General features: G+C 39.5%; 2 protein-coding genes across 3 annotated transcripts; both read right to left on the bottom strand.

Moving 5' to 3' along the window:
* Window positions 1–987: 987 nt before the first annotated feature.
* LOC149316012 (acidic mammalian chitinase-like) lies at window positions 988–11,670 on the bottom strand. Its single transcript, XM_089518585.1, has 11 exons — window positions 11,646–11,670; window positions 9,743–9,772; window positions 7,357–7,558; window positions 6,661–6,717; window positions 6,389–6,554; window positions 5,009–5,133; window positions 3,574–3,697; window positions 3,256–3,441; window positions 2,248–2,367; window positions 2,007–2,148; window positions 988–1,271 (listed from the first exon to the last, which is right to left on the bottom strand). The coding sequence occupies exons 1-11, from the start codon at window positions 11,668–11,670 to the stop codon at window positions 988–990; spliced, it is 1,461 nt and encodes a 486-aa protein (XP_089374711.1).
* A 4,973-nt stretch (window positions 11,671–16,643) lies between these two features.
* On the bottom strand, window positions 16,644–23,977 carry LOC149316011 (acidic mammalian chitinase-like). 2 transcript variants are annotated; one of them, XM_089514612.1, is made up of 10 exons: window positions 23,827–23,975; window positions 23,496–23,697; window positions 22,680–22,736; window positions 22,087–22,252; window positions 21,548–21,672; window positions 21,035–21,158; window positions 20,721–20,906; window positions 20,068–20,187; window positions 18,518–18,659; window positions 16,644–16,996 (listed from the first exon to the last, which is right to left on the bottom strand). In XM_089514612.1, the coding sequence occupies exons 2-10, from the start codon at window positions 23,627–23,629 to the stop codon at window positions 16,722–16,724; spliced, it is 1,329 nt and encodes a 442-aa protein (XP_089370738.1). In that variant the 5' UTR covers window positions 23,630–23,697; window positions 23,827–23,975; the 3' UTR covers window positions 16,644–16,721. The 2 variants fall into 2 exon arrangements, with proteins under 2 accessions (XP_089370738.1, XP_089370739.1); XM_089514613.1 differs by lacking the exon at window positions 20,068–20,187 and having other exon boundaries at window positions 23,827–23,977.
* Between the last annotated feature and the right edge of the window lie 343 nt (window positions 23,978–24,320).

The raw sequence follows: 24,320 nt of genomic DNA, 5'->3' as shown, positions 1-24,320 counted from the left end.
AGTTTGCTTTTGCTGAGCCTACTGGGAAGGGCAAGATTCTGCTCCTTTCTCTTCTCTACTTTCTAGTGATTTAATTAAGTTAAAATTACTTTTGCATTTTTAATTCAGTTTGCTGCAGTTGGAGTAAGCTGAGGACAAAGAGAGAAAGTGGGAGGAGGAGAGAGAAACTGGGGCGTTTTAAAATCTGTTGAAAAAGTTGGATGGCAGAGAATTAATGAGGATTGGACAAGGCAAACTGGGGCAGTTGGAAGGTATGTGTTACATCTCTCTTGGTGTGTATGTACCTTTAAATTGTTGACTTACAATGACCCCATGAATTTCATAGGGTTTTCTTAGGCAAGGAATACTCAGTGGTTTGCTAGTTCCTTCCTCTGAAATATAGCCTACAGAACCTGGCATTCTTTGATAGTCTCCCATCCAAGTACTGACCAGGTTTGAACCTGCTTAGCTTCCAAGATCAGACAGGATCAGGTGCCTTTAGGATATTTAAGCCTATAGCTGTATATATTTGTATCTGTATATGTGTGTTAATAAAGATGTGGTAGTGCTGAAAACAAAATGGCAACAGGTATAAGATGTCTCATTAAAACACATTAAATCTAGATGATATAGTGCAGACTTGCACTGAGGTCCTAAAGCTAAAGACCATGTTATCTTAGTGGTCCTCTAGAAAAACGAAAATTACTACAGGGCTGGTTTAACCTTGCACAGGATGGTGTATTCTCTTTTTTTGACTGCTTCTGGAAGCTGTAGGTGCAGGGCAATATTGTAGGACAGCCGTCTTGTCATCAGATGTCCAGCCACATCATAAATACCTATTGGAGCAATGGGTAAGGAAGGCAGACAAGAAGCCTTCAGTCTATCTAAGTACATGAACATGGAGGAAACAAATGTAGGGTTGGTTTTTTTTTTTGCTTAATTTTATTTCATTTTGTTATCTTGAGTCAGATTAGGAAGGAGTAGGTAGTGAATTTAACCCTGATCTCTTCATGCCCAGTTGCAACAATCACAGCTAGGGTCAAAGACAAGACCGGTCTGGCAATGCTGCAGGAAGGTCCTTCCGTTCACACAGTGGTAGAAGCTGTTCTTGTTGGTTGGATCTGGATAAAGGCCTCCAGCTCTTCCAGCGCAGAATCCACTCCCACCAGAGCTGCTTGGGCTTCCACCGGAGCTGCTTGGGCTACCTCCGGAGCTGCTTGGGCTACCTCCAGAACTTCCACTGCCAGTTCCAGAGGATGGTGGAGAAAAAGGCTGGGAAGGAGCTTTGCAACCTGGCGGAGAAGCAGAAAAGTATGATTCCTCTCTCAAATAACCACTGTTGCACTTGACCTTTCTTTTCTTTTAAAATAAGGATTTTATGCCATTTTGGGCTTGACATGGATAATTCTAAGTGCTTGTATTTGGACCATGCTATAAAGAAGGTCAACCATGATTATCTTAATTTTGCTTTCCTCCTTTTCATAAAGTACAATCCACCTTAATTCACCTCTATGCAGATAGACGAAGGTCTCAGCTGCGACTCAGTTGAAATGCATACACATACAGAATGGGGAATTTCTAACTTTGTTCATTACAAAGACTTATGGTTTGTCATTCTATTCCATCTTTGCACAGCCAAACATAGCTCATCTGTAGCCATAATAGTTCAGGGTTTAGTTTAAACTTTAAAGGATCTATCCAAAGTGCTGAACTCTAGCTCTGCAATAGGTTCAACTTCTTCAATAGTTATTTTAAAGTTCAGTTTCAAACATACCACATTAGCTTCAAACATATCACATTGGCATGGATATATTCTAAATAGGCTAAACATCAGCTGACCTTTTTCCTTGAGCTGAAATATGTATTTTAAAATAAGCAATAGAGGTGGCCTAAGCTTATGCTGATGTCTATCCAGCCACAAACTTATCTCTAAAATATTAGTCTTTATACTCATTTTGTGGGCTTCTGCTGCTGAGACTACCACCACTACCACCACCACTACCACCATCACTACCACTGCTACTTACTTGCACTCTGCAGTCCAAGAGCATTCTTCAAGGTGGTGATCAGGGGGTATTTGCCCTGGTTGCAGAAAGTGCCAGTGAAGTCATCCAAGTCAAGGGACCAAACCATGGCACCTGCAAAGTTGTTCTTCTTCAGCCACTCAGCCTAGCAGAGGCAAAGAAAGAAGCTCAGTTCAGTCCATATTGCACTGAAGAATGGGAAAAGTACTTCATGTTGTTAGTTCACCAACCATTTCTCTCATACCTTGATGTTGAAACTCTTGATGTTGTCATACCCAAGCCACTCATTCCCTTTGTAGGCATAGGGCACATCTTGAGGACCATCCCAGGCTTGTGTAGCTCCATTTTTCAGGAAGGTGCAGATCTGAAAGAGGCAAAAACAAAATGAAAAGATGATCTTCTAAGTCATTTAAGGTCTCCTGTCAGTTAGTATTTCATAATGCAATTTGTGTAGTGCAATGAGGTGAATTGAAAAATATTCCTGCACAAGTCTATATGGTTATATGGCTGGGCCTTATAATCAAGCAAGTCCTTGCTAACTGTGTAGTGATCTTCAGTTATTCTAAATTCCTCATTACTCCAAACCGTCATGCATTAGCAATATTAAAGGTAAAAGGTAAAGGTTTTCCCTTGCCAAGATTGTCCAGTCATGTCCAGATGTAGGGCCTGTGCTCATCTCCATTACTAAGCTGAAGAGCCAGCATTGTCAAAGACAACTCTGTCATCATGTGGCTAGTATGACTTCACAGAACGCTGTTACCTTCCTACCAAAGTGGTACCTATTTATCTACTTGCACTTTTACATGCTTTCAAACTGCTAGGTTGGCAGAAGCTGGGACTAGTGATGGGAGCTCACTCTGTCTCACAGTGCCTGGGTCTTGAACTGCTGACCTGCTGATCTTGGAATCATCAGATATTCCCTTGTACTGCATCTTTTCTGAACTGTGCAAAGGACTGCCTTCATGCTGTCATGTGTACAGGAAACTGATGCATGCTATTTCTACCATGCCATGTATGATCCTCAGATGACATAGATGGCTAATTTTCAATCAAAAACTCTTTATCAAGTTATCTTCTGTGGCAAAGCAATTTTATCTTCTTTAACAATGCTGAGGAATTCATTAGTGATTTATATACTAATAAATAATCACTCAAAAATAAACAATGTTTCTGAAGGATCATCAATAAAATACTTTGATTGCTAGTTGTCTCAATAGATATGATTCTGTATTATTAATAAACATGTACTAACCTCATAGTAAGCCCAGAATCCAGATTGTCTTGTGTAAGGTCCAGCAGGCCCAGGCCCAGATGTGGGGGCACCGATGGCAGTATTGGATGGATTGCTGAGGATGAAGGTGTGCCCATAAGTTGGGAATCCAACAATGAGTTTCTCAGCTGGGGCACCATGGTTTTTCCAGTAGTTCATGGCATACTCCTATAAAAGCCATACTTGTGTTATACTCATTTCCTATGTGGAATATTTATTTTTGAATGCCTTCAGTTTTTCAAGTGTTACATCATTACAGGCTTTGAAGAATCCTGTTGCATACTTTCACCTCATACTTACAATGTTGAAGTAGATGTTGCCACCAGTATCAGCAGGACCTCTGTACAGAGGGCTGTTCTCTCCAGTGTAACCTTCCCAGGATCCATGGAAGTCATAAGTCATCACATGGAAATAGTCCAGATACCTGTGGGTCAATTAAATGCATCTGTGTCCTACATACTGTTTGATTGCTAGCATGAAGACCCAGTTGTTTAGACCCCACATTACAAAAGGTGGTTCCAGATGAGGCCTGATCATGCAGTAAATATATTGCAATCACCCTGTCTCATACATGGAATTGTTTAGCAGATACAGGGATCAGAAACAAACTTCAGTGGGTAATCCTTCTCGGTTTTTCCACTATTTTTACCAAACCCCTGAAATTTGTTAAAAAAAAAAAAAAGAACCACCATACATTCTCTTTTGAGTCTGGCAATACATACTGTATTATCATTTAGACTGATATTCACTAAGCATGTTGGTCAAGTCTCTGCCAGTTTATTTATGCTTTTGTCTAGGGTAAGGAGATCCCTTCATTTTCTCCACATCCTCCCCATGTGTCGAATAGCAGCTGATGAACTGAAAGGGTGCAGTGCTGTCTCCCAGGTTGCTAGGTGTGCAGTGTGCCTAGGCATTTTCTGGCTGTTCCTGTATACTGATGAGGGAGGAACAATCTTTGCCCCTAGTATAAGGCTGCTCCTTCTTCCTCATGTGCAGAAGCACAGCTGGAATATGTCTAGTGCACTCCTGTAGCCAATCAGTGGTGGTGGTGGGGATGCAGCTGCATCCTTTCAGTTCTCCAGCTGCTATTTTGCATTCAGGATGAGGAGACAACATGTGCAGGTACAGAATTTCCTCTTCTGCAATGTCCCCCCAAAACATATCCTGCCATGACCTGGTTTCTAGACTTACTGTATAGTTAGACCCATAAATACATGCTTCACGCTGCAAACCTTTCACAGGCGCAGCTTATTAATCAAAACAGAGATGATTGTTGTGACTATAGTTGGTTATGGGATCACTACAGTTTTTACTCTACATCTTTAGAGTTAATGTCCATAGCACTGTCAATTTTTCTCTGTGTTTTAAAACTAGTGAATATGGGAGATAGTAGTTGTGCCTGTATCCTCTCCTGCAGTGTCCCTGGACATCGGCACAGGTTGCAAAGCACACTATAACCTTAATTATACTCTTAAGAAAAGCTTAGTGCTAGTACTATTTCTGACTCCATGCAAATGCTGACTTAATATTTCACCAAGACATTGATCAGATTTACCAGACTGGCTTTACATTGTTGCTCATACACTGTACAAATGGCAACCATTATGGCGTACATTATGTGGTCTTATAGTACATTAATCCCCAGAGTCTTTGGATCTTCATCCATGCAGATAACAAAAGGCAAGTGTTACATTTAAAAGGCAGAGCATTTAAAATTTGAAATCACTGTACTTACTGGCCAAGCTCAGGAATTTGGTAGCCAGACTCAATATTGGAAAGTCCAGCAGCAACAGCAGCAGTGACCATTAGCCTGGGTTGGTTTGTTTTCTGGGCTTCCTGCTCAAAGGCTTCCAACATTTCCTACAAGATAATAAGGGAGAACTCAGAACTCTTGTTAATGCTGATATTCTGAGCAAGTTGGTTTTACTGCTCTAGGATCCTTTACTGATGATCTCCCTATCAGTTGTAGGCAAAATAAAAGTGCCACCGTACTCAGAATATTCCTGTTTATTTGAGAAATACAGTGATATTTGATCATTGTATGGTAAAATAAAAACAACACTAAGGTATTTTAAAATTATTTCTGTTTAACATAGATCTGTACTTACTTAAGTTTAAGTAAAAGGTTTATGTACTGTTTTCATTGCCCCGAATTCAATGTTCTGATAGTGTCTGACTACTAATGCAATGAGACTTTCTCCCCACACCCCAGCGGCCCTCCATGTCACTTCCTCCAGAGGATTACCCAGCCCTCCAGAACAAGGTTTGAGAGTGCAGAAGGGACTGCAAGGAAAGGGGGGGGGGTTTGTGGGGTTTTCAGGCTATGTGGCCATGTTCTAGAAGAGTTTATTCCTGACATTTTGCCAGCATCTCTGGCTGTCGTCTTCAGAGAATGCTTGCCTGGAAAGGAGTTGAGTGTGTGTGTGTGTGTGTGCGCGCACACACACACACACACACACACAGTGTGAACCTGGGAAGGCAGGATTACTCCCTCCACAATTCCACTGGTGGAAGTAATTCTGTTAGTGGGATCCATGTTGGATCCTGCCTTTGTTTCTCTCTCCTTTACAGAACAAGCAAAGGAAACAAGCAAAGTTCTTTGTGACAGCAAAACTCTAACCTAAACCATAAGTTCCAAAATAATGTTTAGGGCTGTCACCTGTTCACAGAAGTTTTTTTTGGGGGGAAAACAAAAACTGCAGTGGCAATTCAAGTCTCAGTGAGCATCTCAAGATGCTGAATGAGTTAATGAGTAAATCCCTACTGAGATTCAGCTTATGGATATTTTACGGCCTTGTTCAAGGGGCTGTACAAAGAATATGCATACATATGTAAATACATGCAGTTCCTCCAACTCCAGGGCCTGGATGAGTAGCTCTTCCAATTCTTTACTAACTCGTATGTCTCCGGCTGCCCAAATAGGTCTATCAAGGGGTACCAGACATGGAAGGGGGCAACTTTTGATTGTGGGTCAACAATTGACATGTTTGGGGGAAGGTGTTGGTTGTGGGTACCAGCTGCCAGGACATTTGTTTTTCAAACAGGGCCTGAGCTCATTCTCAGTGGCTCTGGAGCCCAGGCCCTGGGGGAAATAAGAAATAGACAGTTACTTTACCTTAACCAGGACTGTAAAGAGGGACTTATCTTGAGGAGTGCTGCCTCTAGAGCCAGGGTACTCCCAGTCAAAGTCCAGTCCATCAAAACCATATTGACGCAAGAATGTGATGACAGAATTGATGAAGGTCTGGCGGTTCTCAGGAGTGGAAACCATTGCGGTGAATCTGAAATATGGTTATAATGGGTAGATTTAAGAGCGTGGCCTACTTTTTGCCTGCATTTTTGCTAGTAATGATGGGATGGGGGACTAAGGGAATGCTTCAAACTTACGGTGCTGTTCCAAAGTTCCAGCCTCCAATTGCCAGAAGAGTCTTCAGTTCTCCGTTCCTATAATGGAAGAGATTACACAGATGAATTCTAGTCTCTATGGCACATGAAATTGCAAATCAAATTATGACTGCTTTCATAATCTTGAAGCATATTCCTATGGCAATTTATTAATTATTCAAGAATGAATTATTTCCTGTTCCTGGTTTTCAAGGCCAACAGATAATCTGTCTTGAGCAGCTAATGTTCAAGTTGCACAGATACGAAGAAATTCTTATTCCTTTGGTCAAAATGGTATCAGATTTGAGTGACTTCAGTTCTCATTAACAACTTCTGGCTCGCTATGGACAGCCACCTGTATCTCATTTTTGAAAATCTGCTATCTCTTTACTTTGTACATATGTCATGAGTCCTAAACCTTCAAGTTCTGACTAGTATGAAATCTATTTTCCTAGCAAAGCACATTGAAAATATGGATTAAAGTAACACAACAACCCATACTATAAAATTCTGGAATAGTCATCATGGGAATTCAAGAGCAATTTTACCCAGCTTCTGTCCAGAGAGCAATATTGTTCCTGTTCCCATTAATTTGGCTGAGCATAGATTTAACTGAACACTTGCTTTGAAAAGTGACTTACTAGCATGTTAGAAGAAATAGAATGGAGAAAGGGGTGTCTCTTATTCATAGACACTTACTGGTTTTTCAAGCCATTGAAAGATTTGTAGAGGGTGACATCATTCCACTCAATGGTTGCAATCTCATTGTTGCGCATCCCAGCAAAGGCATAGATCAGGTGAGTACACAGGCAAGGGTCAATATTGTCAGGCTTATAGCGCCCAAGGCCTGGTCTGTATTGGCCCCAGTTGGTGAAGTAGCATGATAGCACATAGGCAGAACCTATAAAAATTAAAAAAAGAAAAAGAAAGCAAAAAAGAAAAAAAGACAATGGAGACTTTATAATGAATCTTGAAATATAATTAGGCCAGGAAGAAGGGCTGGTAGAAGATCTTGGAATATACTGTATTTTATTTAGTTATTTGAAGAGTGTGAATGTGTAAACCAGGTCTTAGCAAACATGGTAGAAGAAATGTTTTGAGAAATTCAATGTTCTTCTCCAAAGAAGAGGATGGGTAGCCTAGCACAGGACAGAGACAACCTGGATCTCAAAGGAGGCTCCTTTTTGTGTTGTTAATGTCGTTTAAATTTTATTTCCTGGACCTTACAACTCTTTGTCTCCCAGAGCCCACATGGCCAAAAAAGAGGAATGACCTCTGCCTACATGGATATCCCTCTGTATCATCTTAACAGAGAACAGCTATAACAAGAGCTTGACAAAATGTAGGCCTGTGGCTCCAAAATTGTAATTTTTTAAAATCCTGTTTGATTTTTAACACCTTTGCCTGATGAAAACCCAGTGGAGCTTCAAAAGCTTGCATCATGTACTTTGTGTATTTTGGGTGGCCCAATAAAGATGTCACTGTTTTGTTTTGTTGTATGGCTAGTACAGTTACCCCTATATGTGTACTGCAGATTTTGTAAGGCATTACAGTAGGCAGAGAAGCAGAGCCATCTCTGGCATATATGGAAGGAAGAGTAACCATTTCAGATTGGGGTGGACAGTTTCAGAAGGTCCAAGGGCCATTTTTTGCCTTAGAAGCACTGTGAACTGCAGTAGCCCCTGAAATGTACCAAAATGATGAATAGTGAAATCCTGAAGTAGTTGGAAATTTACTCCCAGATTTTATAAGAGTTTGGGAGATGATGCCTTATATTACAAAATCACAATTCTTGGAAGCTTCCAAGGCAGAAAAAAGACCCTAACTCCAGAGGGACGCCGCAGCCGCTAGACCACGCAACGTCCCTCTGGAGTTAAAAGAACCCGGTTTTCCCAGGTTCTTTTACCACATCCAGGTTATGTCATGAGTGCGCCAAAGACATCAAATGGTTGTGACATTCACCTAAAATTAGCAGCAAATGGTTCACTCGTGACATAATGGACGCGCTATGACGTGCAGACACTATGCGTCTGTTACGTAAAAATGGCAGTGGCTGTGTGGACGGGATGCCCACCATCAGGCCGTCGCTATTACATACTAGGGTTCTGGACCGTGCGGTTGCTGTGTGGTCCGGAACCCTAGTATTGCCACCGCCATGCCCCTTTCAGCCCATCTGTCTCGGGCCTTTGATATTTTTTTTAAAAAAATCAGGGCATGTTTGGTAGGGTGGAGGTAGAGGCTACAAAAATAATGAAGGTAGCTGTGGCCCATAAGCAACAGAATGCTTGAAAAATATCATTACTTCTGTATCTTTCAGTGTTCTTATTTATGCAGCCCTGACATCAGACAGAGGGATGGAAGAGCCTCAGGCAGTGGTTTTGGGATATCATGAAAAAAACAAGGTTGTATTTTTGACTGCCAAGGAGGTAAAATTGTGCTTGCAAGATTTTCTGCCTCAACTACCCAAATAATTTGGGGAGAGCTAAACCTTTATTTTACTGTTTTGAGTGAGGCTATGTTGCAATATTGAAAGAAATGACTACACTTGATTTTATAAATATGTTTACTAATATTCCCAATATTTTTACACACATACCACTTTAACTATTTTGTTGATTTCCTGTTTAGATGCTTATTAAAATTTGAAATCAATTTAAGAGTTGTGTTTTATCAAGAATAGTTAGGCATTTTGAATTGCAAAAAGAGGAATAACAGCTACACTTATGCCTGTTATAACCATTACTTTACAATTTATTATTACAGGCCCACAGAATGCTACTGTTAGCTTTCTAATCCACCATTAACTACACTGCTCTGACCACCATTACCACTCTACTCTGACTGGCAGTGGCTTTCCTAGCTTCAAGTAGGTACCATTCTCATCAGTGGCTGCTACCTGAATTTTTAAAACCAGGGATTAAGTTAGATGAAGACCTTCTGCATACAAAATATCTGCTCTACCACTATGACTCCACCCCTTCTTACAAAGAAAAGGCAATAATACCTAGTATATTTGACTGCTATATCACCCCCGCCCAAAACATGGCCACAGAGTTACATATATTTTAAGAACTGAACTTCATACCTATTTGTGCATTGAGCAGGAGTACCAGACCTATAAAGAAAAAGAATGTTATTAGTAAATTGTGCTAATAATGTTCCCACCCCTGACAATATAGAATAGGCCTAATTCCAATTGCTAGTCTGAAATAAAATAAATCTATTTCTGTCATGGAATTTAAGTGTAAACTTAAAACATTCAGCAATTGATTCAGTATGTCCACTCTTGCTTGAAGTAAGCCCACTGAATTTAATCTGTTATGTGTACATTAATCTATATAGGCATATTAATAATAACACAAACCTACATCTGTTGTTCTGACTGGAGTAGATCTATTCAACCGGTGGGATTAACCTATGTGTTTACTTACCATTCAACAACTGATTGTTAGGTTTTCTCTAATTGGGAACTAAGGCGCGGTACACATGGCGCTAAAGTGCCATGCTAGGGTTATAGGACCGTGTGGCAACCGCACAGTCACTAACCTTAGCACATACTGGTAGCGCAATAATGGCGGTGCCCTGTGTACACGGGCGCCGCCATTATGATGTAATGGACGCATAGCGTCCACACGTTGCACCTTGCCAGCTATGTCATGAGTATGCCATTGGCTCACTAGCGACGTAACTGGTGCAGGGGAAGAAGAACATGCTTTTTGTGGGTTCTTTTTCCTCTGCAGGGTAGCCGTGTGGTTTGGCGGCTGCAGCTTCCCTGCGGAGGAAAAACAGGTGCCAGCAGACCACTGTTTTTTGGCAGTCTGTACTGTGCCATTCTGACAGGATGCCAGACATAGGCTACTGCTACACTGCAGATACCGCTTTAACTGTAATGGAATTGTGAGATTTGTAGTTTGTTGTAGCATCAGAACTCTCTGATGGTGAAGGCTAAATATCTCACAAAGCTACAAACCCCAGAATTCGATAGCATTGAGTCATGACAATTAAAGCAGTGTCAAACTGCCTTAATTCTGCAGTGTAGATGCAGCCCTGATATATGGGCTCTAAGTTAAAGCAAAGTGAAGTGTAAAGAAATTCACTTAAAATTGGCTCATTAAATTATCTGGTTCATTTCAATCATGGGTCTACATTCAATCTCACATGACAAACAGTAGCACTGGGAACCCTGTAGTGTTGACAATCTCTTCTGGAGGATTTCCTAGCCTGTTGGAACAAGTTTTTCATATGTGCAGGTGGCTGCAGGATGGAGTGGGGAGAGGCATTGCTCCCTGCCATGACCATTGGCAAAAATGTACCATGGTTTACTGCTCATGATTTTGGATGAAAGCATTTTGAATGAACATCTAGAATAGGAATTTTTTAAAAAAGAAATTGAGAAGTAGCTTGTGGATTCTATTTGGAACAGGAATAATTATTTGATTCTACAGTGCTATGGCTAAAGATAGCCATAGATCACACTGGCTTTTTTTTTTTTTGCTAAGAATTATTAATGGATTAAAAAAAAACCCCAACAGTCTTGAAATTCATTGAGCAGAGAGCTGAAGAGAAAAGGTTCAGTACAGTGAGATGCAAATCTAAAAGATTTTAAGTTTTCAAAGTACTGGAAATAATCTTTCCTTTGAAAGAATTTAAAGAACAAACATTTTCTTACTGCAATACAAAACAAGAGGAAAGAAGCAAGGTTACTAGTTTTATAAGATTATGGAATCAGCAAAAACCATAAAAGAGTGAGGATAAATTTCATTGTCCTATTCTGATTTATAGAGAACATTGCCAGCCAATGTGGTTGATTGTACGGTAAAGCAGATTTCGCCCTCTTTTTTTGGTGGGGGAGATTATTCCATTGAGTTAATTAGGACTAATTCTCTTTTAAATACTAAAGCATTTATGAAATACTAGTGACCCTACATTGCAGAATGAACCAACAGAAGAAACATAGTCAATTACATGAGAATCATATTGATACTTACCGGTAAGCAAGATCAACTTGGCCATCTTTGCCTCTGTACTGATTCTACACTATTCCTAAGTTACTTTTATACCCCACATTTGCCCTTTTACCATTTTGGTGCCTTGTGACCAAAGTCATCTGATAGTTGTGACATTCACCTAAAATTAGCAGCACACAACGAATTCCAGTACAGGTACAGAGCCATGGAAAACCTGAACTTAAGAAAACATTCTTATCAATACTTTTGTTTTACCAGTGGAGTTAGACTCCTGGTAGACTAGATTGTGAATATAGATTATAATTCTATTGCTCTTTTAATTCTGTGCTGACATATAGAAGTCAGGGCAGTGTGTTTGCCATACCAATTCACATTTTTATCATGCTTACAGATGGAGAATAAATAATTTGTTATATAACCCATCTAGCTAGGTTGTCAGTTATTTTTCCCAACAATCTGTGCTTTCTGAAAGACTAGAATCTTTCAGAAAGAAGTGAGGATATATGTTCTTCTGGCTTTGACATGAAGGGACAGTAAAAGATCTGGGGAACTTGTTGGACACCCTTAGCCAGAAGAGCCAGTGGTGAAGAATGAAGGGAACCACAATTCAGCAGCATCTGGAAGCTCATAAGTTGCTGACACTTGTTCCCAATGGACAACTAAGGTCCAAAACACATTGCATAAATAATCCAGTTGGAGACCACTTTAACTGCCCTGGCTCAGTGCTAGGGAATCCTGGAAAATGTTGTTCATTGTGGCACCAGAACACTCTGACAGAAAATGTCTCACAGAACTACAATTCTCAGGATTCCCTAACCACTGAGCCAGGGCAGTTAAAGCAGTTTCCAGCTGGATGATTTATGTGGTGCGTTCTGGACCTAAGTCCTATTCTGATTTATAGAGAACAAAACACGAATTTGGAATGAATATTTACTTGATTTCTAAAAAAATAAAAATAAATCCTGCATCTTTTGTCTGGAATACAGGGTGCCTCTCTGGACTAGCCTTACTAAATAGCATTTAGATATCTGTTCTTCAATCATTTGTCTTCAGGTTCTTATAATTAAAGCACTGACCTATCCATTGCAATGTTCAAGGCTCAGCAAAAAGTAAATAATTGATCTGCATTTGGGATGTGCTGAGTCAAAATGTATAAATTATAACCTAGACACACAGTTTAATTTCCCATTGAAATTCTCATTAAATATTTGCCTCAACTTTTGAAATTTTAATTTCTTAGGTATATTAGCATGCCTTTATTTTGATTTTTAAAAGGTATCAAATTTGAAATCTCATAAACTGGCAGCTTCCAAGTGCCAACTACCATTCTATCAGTTCTCAAATATATGTTTTTGTATAGCAGATGTAGTGCCAGCCACTGGGTTGTGATGGAGCAAGAAAGACAACAGGGCTGGATAAGATAAGGACATATAGGGGGCACCTACTATTACCATGGTGAATGTGCCTGGTAGTGAATTGGAAGCTTGTACATGTGCTTAGTGGCTGGCACTGAGAGTTCACGGGAAAAGAAAAAAGGCAGAAGGAGAGGTACATATTCCTATCCTTGCTAGGCCATATGGGCACTTCCCCATCTGTCCCTCCCAATCTAAAAAAAACAAAAAACAGGTAAAAAGATTATAATATAAAAGGTGAAGAAATGTGAGATATTTGACACAGCAACATTAATTCCACTTGCCTGAATCCTGCTATTATTTCTGACTAGAGTAAATCCATTGAATCAATGGATTTTTGTTGTTGTGTACCTTCAAATTGTTTCCGGCATATGTCGCCCCTAAGGCGAACCTATCATGGGGCTTTCTTGGCAAGATTTATTTAGAAGAGGTTTGCCATTGCTTTCCCCTGGGGCTGAGAGCATGTGACTTGCCCAAGGTCACCCAGTAAGTTTCATGGATTTACCTATGTGTTATTAACTTACCTTTGCTTTCCTCTCAGGCTGAGAGTGTGACTTGCCAAGGTCACCCAGTGGATTTCCATGGCCATGCAGAGATTCAAACTCTGGTCTCCCAGTGTCCTAGTCAGACACTCAGATACACCAACACTCACTGGAGAGCCAGTGTGGTTTCAGCAGTGGCCAGGTGTGCATTTGCACAGTTAAAACTAATATGCCAGATGCGCTCATCTCTTGAGATGTCATATTTGGCTACAGTGATACATGCCTTGATTGCATCTTGTTTGGACTACTGTAATACACTCTGTGTACAACTGCCTTTGGAAACTGTTTGGAAACTTTAATGGGGCCAAAATGTTGCAGCCAGAATGCTGACCAATGCCAATTATAGGGAGCATATAACTCTCTTGTTGAAACAGCTTTACTGGCTACCGGTTTGTTTCTGGGCACAATTCGAAATTTTGGTTATGACCTATAAAGCCCTATATGTCTTAGGTTCAGATTATTTGAAGAACAGTATCTTTCCATATGAACCTGCCAAGACACTAAGAACTTTGAGGGAAGGCTTTCTTTCAGTCCTGCCAAGATCACAGGCTCCCTTGGTAAGGACATGAGAGAGAGCCTTCTTGGTGGCTGCTCCCACCCTCCGGAATCCTCTTCCACAGGAGGCTAGGTGGGCCCCCTTCCTGCTTGCTTTTTGTTGGTAAGCTAAGTTATTTTTATTTAAGCAGGCATTTATATGTCATTATGCCAGGATGGCTTTTGTGGGGGTGGCTTTTATGGTTATGCCTTTTAGCTTATGTATATTTTATGTGGTTTAATGCTCTTTTTAGATGATTGTAACTGTTTTGAATTTTGAAACTTGCCATGAAATCCCTATGATAGGTTCATCTTAGGGTTGCCATAAATCAGAAATTACTTGAAGGCACACAACAAACAAACAAACAAACAAAAATAAACAAATAAGAAAGTTGTTATTTACTTGAAAACAGTGATTCAGTATTGGATTTTCAAGGTTTTTGTAGGTTTTATACACTTCCTCTTCTTCTTCCTTTTCTTCCTGCTCAGCCCCTCCATCTGTTATTATTTCTCCTTGGTTTGTTGTTTCTTTTTATCCATTTCCCACTTCACACAAGAATAGTCATTAACACTTGTTATCAATGTTGTCATTAACACTTATTGTCCTGGGTAGCCTCACCCAGGACAGAAACAGTATGGATCTTAAGGGAAGTTACTTTTCCTTTTGCTAATAGAGTTGAAATTTTACAACTCTTTTCTCCCAGATACCACATGGCCCAAGAGAGGAGTTGTCTCTGCCTGCATTGATACCCCACCAGACCATCTTAACTGACAACAGTAAAAGTGACATTTTGACAAAATGTAGGCCTGTGACCCTAATATTTTCATTTTTTTCTTCTTCTGTATTATTTTACACCTTTGCCTTATGAAGAAGCTGGTGGAGCCTCAAAAGCTTGCATAATGTATTTTGTGCATTTTTGATTGGTCCAATAAAGCTATCTCTGTTTTGTGGCTTTTTGATGCTATCACAACTTGTTGGCCTTGTTGCTGTCATGTCCTGTCAAGTTGGCTTTGAGTTAAGCTGATCCTATTAACAGAGGTCCAAAACGCACTGCAGAAATAATCCATCTTGAGACCACTTTAACTGCCTTGGCTCAATGCTAGCGAATTCTGGAAACTGTAGTTTTGCAAGACATTTAGCCTTCTTTGTCAGAGAGGTTTGGTGCCACAATAAACTACAATTCCCAGGATTCCCTAGGACTGAGCTAGGACAGATAAAATGGTCTCAGACTGGATTATTTCTCCAAGATATCCTATTGTTAACAGCACTGCTCAGACCCTGAAAACTCAGGGTAGTGGCTTCTTCTTTCCCTTCTCCCTTTTTACTTCCCATTGGTCAGCATCCTGTTTGTGACATACACTGGCATATATTGTGCTGTACATGTAGAGTGATTGTTTTGGGACAGTGCACAACAGTTATATCCTTCTGATGGTGATGTATGCAGAGCATGCTTTTGCATGTGAGCATTACTAAAGTACATTGGGCAGTGTGTGAATGTGCATTGCCTCTATGCCTTTGCACATTGGGCACTGTGATTACACAATGGATTGTCAGGCATGCACACTGATGATTGAGCCACATATTTTTGTTACCTTGGTATTCAGTATCAGAGTGGCATAATATAACTCCACTAGCAGATATGTACACTATGTTGAAGCAATATAAGATATTAGCCATTATCAAATGTTGTCTCATGCAATATATGAAGTACAATAGCCTCAGTGGAGTTATATTAGCTTCTAGTGTGTTTTTAGGCTGGTTTTGCTCTTGGAGATATTTGTCTTTTTGGTGGGAGAACTGTATGTGTATTGTGTGCACAGAGGTTAGGTTCTGAAACTGTATTTATACCTTAAAACTAGCCTAGGTGATGGTCTATCTGGCCAGGTAACAAAGACTGAATGACCTGTCCAGGAATTAGCAATGAGATTCTGGACTGGTTGATGGTTTTAACAATGACAGTGATTAGATCTGGATATCCCTGAGATGGGTGGATGGAGACCTGTGTGGTTTTTATATTATAGCCAGAAAAGGTGACTGAGAAATTCAATTTAATATGAAAGATACTGAACAGAATTTCTTGAGATAGATACACTCATCCCTCCACATTTGCGGCTTTGACTTTTGCGGATTCAATTATTCATGGATTTTATTCATATGTTCTCTCTAGGAATATTTAGGTTCTCCAGCGCAACTCTATGGTAAACTTTAACTAAAAGTCCCACTGAAGGACCCAGTGATTCCTAGAGAGAACACACCACTTGGCATTTGTAGCTCTTCCAGCGCAATTCTGTGGTCAATATCTGGCAGTTGTTGACCACAGAGTTGCACTGGAGGACCTAGAGATTCCCAGAGAGGTGTTCTCTCAAGTAAAAACATAGTGTTTTTGTTATTTGTGTTTTTCCACATTCACGGGGGACCTGTGCCCCTAATCCCAGCAAATGTGGAGGGACGAATGTAGATAGATAGATAGACAGACAGATAGATAGGGGGAAAAAACCCATACAGAGACTTGGGTTGAATGCAGCACAACTTTATTTATGATGCTGAAAACTTGCTTTCTCCTTTACTCCAGTGGAGTGCATGCATGTGTACTTGGTGGCTGTTTTCTTCATGCCCAATTGCAGCAGGAACAGCTTGAGTCGAATACAAGGCCACTCTGACAGTATTGGAGGTAGGTCTGTCCATTCACACAGTGGTAGAAAGCATTCTTATTGGTAGGATCTGAGTAGAGGCCACTGGATTTGCCATTGCAGAAGTTGCCACCACTGCTGCCACCACTGCCACCTGAGCTCCCACTGCCACCAGAAGATGGGGCTGCAGTTGGAGCCTGGGCAGGCTGACCATTAGCATTGGTCCCAAGGGTTGTTGTTGGCACCTTGCAGTCTGGAAGAAAGAAGAAAATATAGTTAGAACATTTCCTTTCTCATAAGGATTATGCTTTCCTGAGAGGACCCAAGGCTCACCACTTGGTACAAGACTGTGGTTGTATCTGCATTGAGCCATGGTAGTTAAAGTTATGTCAACCAGGATTATTTCTGCAGTGTGGATGCAGCTCCAGAAATGGCAAAGACTGGTGACCCTCATGTCAGAAAGTCAGTGGATTCACTTTGGTATTTGGGATGTATCCACACTACACAATTGTAGCAGTCTGACATCACTTACCTCACATGGCTGCATCATATGGAATTGCTATGCTCTGGTGCCACAATAAACTACAATTACCAGAATTCCATAGCATTGGGCCATGGTGTCAAAGTGGATTGTAAAGTAGTGTCAAACTGGATTGTTTCTGCAGGATGGATGCACCTCTAGAAATCAGTGCTTGAAGTAGTAGTTTGTTGGAATATTCTGCAGGGAGGCTCACAGTAATGAGAATGTAAGAAAATGAGAAAATGGATAGTGGGGGTTATCATTCTTGGCAAAGCAGAAGGTGCAAACCCAGAGAAAAATGAATTGCAGCAAAGAATTAAGTGGCAAGAGACAAGTATTAATTACATCTATGGTTGAGCTGAATTTAAAATTAGTGGGATTTATGGAAAACTAATAACATTCTGACATGTGCTGAGTGGTTAGAGACGATTGGCTCATTTAGACAAGTTAACAAATTTAATAAAAAGGAACCCAATGGAATACTTTCTGAAAATATGGAAACCTTTCATGGAGTCTATAAAATAAACAAGGGGAGTCATCAGTACTATGGAGTTTGATAGTAAGTAGAGCCAACCCAAGTTAAACTAAACTTAGATATATATATAAGAAATATAAATTATTGGTAGTGATTAACTTTGATTAGTAAGAGAATGTAATGAAGATTCAAGGAGAAGATAAGAGATAGTTGTAAGTCACATTTAGAGAGAAGTGGGAAGTCTTTTCAATAGGAGAGAGGGAGACAGTAGGGGAGTTTGTTGTCCCAAACTAAATTTTGTGTGTGTGTTGTGTATATTTTGATGTATTTGTGTCCGTTTGTGTGTGTACATTTGACTCCCCCCTTTTTTTCTTTTACATGCCAAATAAAAATGTATTTAATTAAACTGTTGGGATTTCTCATACTAATGCTTAGGACCAATCTGAATGGGATATTTAGTGCATATTTAACATACAGGTTTATAAAAAAAAAATCAAATATCACTAGCAGGGGTGTGTGAGAAAATTAGTAGGATTGTAGCAGGTAGTTGTGAGGAAATGAACTCCTGATGAAAGTCTCCCATCTGAAACTAGTGTTTGTATTGGGATAAATTACCCCTTGATACAAAATTATCACAAAAGAAGTGCATCTGAAAGAGTAAAAATGTGCACAAGCTAGGAGGCTGGATATATTTCATTTATGTCATGAAGAGTCAGATATACCATCTTTGTCAGATACTGTACTTTGCTTCATCTGGCCACCTGCAATGTGTTACTTACTTGGTGTGGTAATTCCCAGTGCAGATTTCAAGGAATTCATTAGAGGATATTTGCCTTCCCCACAGAATGCGCCAGTGAAGTCATCCAAATCAATAGCCCATACCATGGCTCCACCAAAGTTGTTCTCCAGCAGCCACTGAGCCTGAAAGTTAAATAATAGAATATTGTGAAAGATTCCAGAAAAAAATATCGGAGCTGTTGTTCTTCATACTAAGACAATGTGTTTCCCACCATCTAATCATAGCTGCAATTCCACCTGATCAGGAATCCAATCCAGAAATTAAATAGACAGAAGGATGGTTTCAAGTAGTCAATTGATGTTTACTGTATGTTGATACTATTGAAGTCAAACAAAGTCTGTTAAAAATGGCAAACACTAGTGGTTTTATTTATGATCAATTAGCACACAGACACATATACATACCCCGGCATGTGTGTGTATGTGGTTAGAGAGGGAGGATGATGTGAATATATAGTTTTTGCCTTTGAAATTTTAAAATTGTTTTGATTATTATAAAGATTTAAAGTGAGTGGCTTTGTTTTTCAAGTTGTGTAATGAAGTTGTGTCATGATACTCACAAATATTATTGTTCCAGAGACAAAATAATGTTTTGGCACACTGAGACCCCCAACCAAAAAATAAATCAGGCAATTTTTCTCATTTCTAGAATGTTTGTGTGTGTGCAAAAGACATTTACAAAAAAGTAAGGGTATTTTTGCACAAAAAGTGCTGGGACGTCTGTACAATGCATATGATTTCCCCCTCCACAATATGTTTTTTGCTCAGACTCCACAACATTTTTTTGCAAATAAAAGAACCTCATGTAATCTCACCCATGTGGGGAACATTTTAAACATGAAATTCTTCCCTCTTGCATGCAAGAACTCAATAAATGGATATTATCTCTGCTACTTGAGTACCATTTGATAGTGGAAAGATGGACAAAAGAAGTAATAAATAAATAAATAAATAAATAAATAAATAAATAAACACACACACACACACACACACACACACACACACCATGGGAGATCCCCCTCCCCAACATGTATCTGTGTATTCCCTTGTTGGCCCTACTGTAAATGTACACAAAAAACAGTGAATACAAATACCAGATGCTGTAGGCTACATTTTGGAGAAAGGAACTGGCAAAACTATCTCTAAGTAATCCTTGCCTAAGAAAAACATATGGAATTCATGGAGTCACCATGTGACCTGAAGGCATGTATACACACACTATTAGTTCAGTCTTAAAAATAACCCTTCCTTCATGGGAAGCAACCAATATTGGATGTTTTCATCTATGGCAGCATGCTTAAATGGAAGTGAGAGGTGGGAGATCTATTCTTTCAGATCTTCCATGTACACCAAAAAGCCTGTTTAGGAGGGCTGAGAAATAGCCTGCAACAGATTTTGGGGCAGCTCCAAGAACTGCATGGAAGAGCGAAGGAGAAGATGGGGAAGTTCTGTTGTGCTGGTGCTATAATCCCTGGTGCTGGTGCTGTAGCCATGAGTAAAGACACAAAAGGGAGGCAAGAAAAAAGCTTACCTTGATGGCAAAACTCTTAGGGTTGTCATAGCCTATCCATTGATTTCCTTTATAGGCATAAGGCACTTTTTGGGGAGCATTCCATACTACAGTGGCACCATCCTTCAAGAAGGTACAGACCTATGGGGGGGGGGGAATATACCTTGTTAAATCAATGAAAGAACACATATAAGATCTGGCTACATAAGGCTTGATAAACCTAATTGGATTATTGGTTTGTTGATCTTACCTCCCATGTTAAAAATGGCAGGATGACCCTACTGTGGATGGCAAAGAACCATCAAACCACAAAGAATTTAAGAAGTGTATTAGAGGGGGGAAAGACATTCACAAACACACAAATCCTATCCAGCCATCAGCTAAAAGCAGCAACTTATATCAACATATCAGAAGTGGCTATTTTTCCTTCCTACCAGAGAATGCAAATAAGTATATTTTTAATTGAAAAATAAATACCCACCTTAAAAAAACCCCTCAAACAATAGAGAAGAATTTAGAATTATAATGATAATTTCTAGGAGAAAACAGTATATAGAAAGTTAGTTAGAAAATACCAGAGGTTCAATATATTGCAACTATATATCTATATGGTCAGGATCTCAATATGAACAGGCATATGTTTAGGATCTTATTGACAAGAAAACCAGTTTTACCTCAAAATATGCCAGTGTTCCAGCTGCTTGAGTGTAGGCACCAGCTTGACCTGGTCCAGAAGTTGGGGCATCCAGACCATGGTTCGAAGGGTTGCTGAGGGTGAAAGTGCGGGCATAGGCTCCAAATCCCACCATCAGTTTTTCGGCTGGTGCACCATTCTTTTTCCAGTAGTTCATAGCATAGTCCTGGAGGAAGGAACATGAGTGGAATGGTCAGAAAAATGCTCTAAACTACCTATTCACCAATTGAACAAATGTGTATGGCTGAAGGTCAAAAGAACCCCCAAATCTTTTGCTTCTGTATAGTCACTTACCACATTGAAATAAATATAGGAGCCCTGGTCTTCAGGCCCTGCATACAGAGGACTGTTTTCACCAGTGAAACCTTCCCAGGATCCTCTGAGATCATAGGTCATCACATTAATCAGGTCCATGTACCTGAGGAAGTCATGAACCAAAACAATCAAATATATTATCCTGGCAAATTCTTTTCTTATTCAATAGAAGAACTTTGAGTTTCATTCTAATATTTAAGCATTTAGTATGTTGACTTAACATTGCTACTTCTCTCAGAGGAGAATCAGGTTTTTTCTCTTCTATTCCTCATTTGTATATAGTAATTAATTTAAATTTATATGCTGTACAACTCACACTGACAAAACTAAGGAACTCTCAGTTTATTTCATATCAGAGAGAGGAGAGCTGTGGCAAAAGTACCATGTTATAAAGTGCAATTGCTATAATAAGCCATCTTGTCCTAGTGTCTTTTTATATGTGAATAACCTCTTATCATTTCCAAAAGGCTAAAGTGCTGATGTACAACTTACTTCGACATCTGTGGGATCTGGTATGCAGTTTCAATGGTGCCCACACCAGCAGACACAGCTGCAGAGATCAACAGTCTGGGCTTGTTGGTTTGAGAAGCCTCCTGTTCAAAAGCTTCATACATCTCCTGTTATTGGAAGCAGTGAATTGTCACAAGAAGAAAAAACAGTGCCATCAAAACAATGGATGGATGGAATCCTGCTAATAATTATATTATTCTGCAGCTTTCACTATCATTTCTCCAAACCATGAACCTCTCCATTTTTATGGCATTTCTAGTAGGGGAGATTAAGGTTATTGGAATTGGGGAGAAATGAAAAAAAGACATATCTTTAAAGACACAGGGTATTTATTTTACTTGTGCTGTTGATTCTGTTGCCTCAAGTCAACATGGCTTACGGCCAGTGCTAGCTGGGAAATGCTGTAAATTGTTCTTCCTCAAATGGAAGTTTTATAAACCCTAGAAGTAATCTGGTGCACAACTCACTCCATTGCTTGGAGACTATACCAGTCATCTAGAGAGCATATTATCAAAGCCAACCTGGAGCAAGACAGTGAAAAGTTGTTGGGTATCAGCAGGGCTGCCACGGTTGCCAGGGTACTCCCAGTCAATATCCAACCCATCAAAGCCATATTTGCGTAAGAAGGAGATGGCAGACTGAATAAAGGTCTGGCGGTTCTGAGCACTGGAAACCATGTTAGAAAACCTATGTGGTAAAGCAAAGTGGAGACTCAGAAATGATGAAATGAGTGGTTTACAGATTTTCTACTACTTCGTGACCCACTCTAGGGTTGCAGCCCTCCAGATGTTGTTGGACCGCAACTCCCCAAATTCCCCATAACTGGCTATGTTGTCTAGGGCTGATGGAAGCCAAAGTCTGACAACATCTGGAGAGCCATATATATGACATATGTGAAATATATCTATCTCCTGTTTATATATAGAGAGATAAATAGAAAGATAAATATAGATATAGATATAGTTATATTTTGAAGCATGATCCATTCAAGGTTGTAAAAGAGATTGAAACATGCTTTGGTTGATGCATAAATTATAGGACATGGAAAGATGACAAGTTTGGAGAGTATGCTAAATGGGAAGGCATTTAGAATGCTTGTAAAAGAAAATCTTACTTTTGGGTTCCAAAGTTCCAGCCTCCAACAGAGAGCAAGGTTTTCAGATCAGGATTGCTGTGGGGAAAAATTTTGATATGTCATTAAAAACTCTGAGTCATCTATAAACTGCCATGTGTGACTGATCTATTTTTATGAAATAATGAAAATGTCTGTCTTAAAAATATTTTTAGGCTTTTAGCTAAAAGTGACAAATACTAAAGGAGGTCTGATATAATTTCAGAGTTGCACAATAGGGCAGAAATGAGAGGAACAACCATACCTCTTGCAAATTTTTTAGAATATTTTAAAAAGGTGTCCTCTCAAGAATGAAACTATGTATATAAGCCTACCTGAAAGTGACTTTGATTTCATATACTTCTTGTATCACATATGTTTCAATGCTCTTAATGTGTGATGAAAACCAAAGTATATTAAAACAGAATGGAAAATCCATAAGAAAATCAGATGGGCCTAAGTCGCAATCAGATGAGAATTTTTACTATTAATTTTATTATTGTATTGTGGGAGGGTTAGGGTTTTTGTTTGAATTATTATTGTTGATTATAATTGTATTGCTTATTGGTATTGATGACTGTATTTTATCTGGTTGTAATCCTGCCTCGATCTACAGGGAGAGGTGGGAAATATAAATAATAATAATAATAATAATAATAATAATAATAATAATAATTATGTCTCATGAAAATCATTTGGATTTTAACATACAGTTAAAACAACACCCATTGTTTTCAGGGCTACTTAAGAGATGCCCAGTGTTCTCTGGACTTTAGCATTGTTTTCAATATCCCATCTAAATGCACAGAATATTCTTACTAGCTTTTGAGTCCATTGATGCCATCATAGAGAGCCACATCATTCGGTTCAATGGTCTGGATCTGGTTGTTAGTCATGCCAGCAAATGCATAGATAACGTGAGTACATAGGCATGGGTCAAGATCTTCAGGCATGTAACGCGCAATTCCAGGTCTGTACTGGCACCAGTTGGTGAAATAACAGACAATATTGGTAGATGCACCTGCATATGAGGAGGTATAACGTCAGTCAACACAAGCTTGTAATGAACTAGTATTGAGAAAAAAAGCTGTTGGGTGTTATTTTTTTTCTTTTGGAATATAATAAAAAGGGGGATTAGGCTAGAACTTACCCAGCTGCAGGTGCAGCAGGAAAGCCAGACCTGTGGGGGGGAAAAACCATTATGAGTCATAAATAAATAAATAAACAAATGTCTTCATTCTGCAGTCATCCAAACTAGAAACAATGGATTGACTTTGTCACAGAAGTAAACTGTTCTTTTGGAGAAAAGAATTTTTAGTAATCCAGTTCAGGTGTATAATGTTTTGCTATAGATCCCTTCAGTGTTGGAAATTATCCATGGATTGCCTTAATTTATCATAATAGTTATTGCTGTGATTAACAGATTGCTTGGTAGAAGTTGCCTGGCAGAATCTATCATCTCATCTCTTCCATTGGCCTAAATTAAAATGTGTACACTGTAATAAGCCCAAACTATTATCTTTGCTATGTAAGAGCAATGTGTGGCTATTCCATTTGTTGAAGGACTGTCAATTAAGAGACATTTTGCAGCAATTCCACATTGATGTGGAAAGAAGAGCAGAGGAAACAGTGAGAAGGCATCAT

The sequence above is a fragment of the Sceloporus occidentalis genome, unplaced genomic scaffold, assembly GCF_023333645.1.
Source record: "Sceloporus occidentalis isolate IW3139 unplaced genomic scaffold, rSceOcc1.0.p SCAF_3, whole genome shotgun sequence".
In the NCBI taxonomy this organism is placed as follows: Eukaryota; Metazoa; Chordata; class Lepidosauria; order Squamata; family Phrynosomatidae; genus Sceloporus; species Sceloporus occidentalis.
The sequence above is the reverse complement of the archived record's forward strand: the minus strand, read 5'-3'. Positions and strand labels throughout refer to the sequence as shown.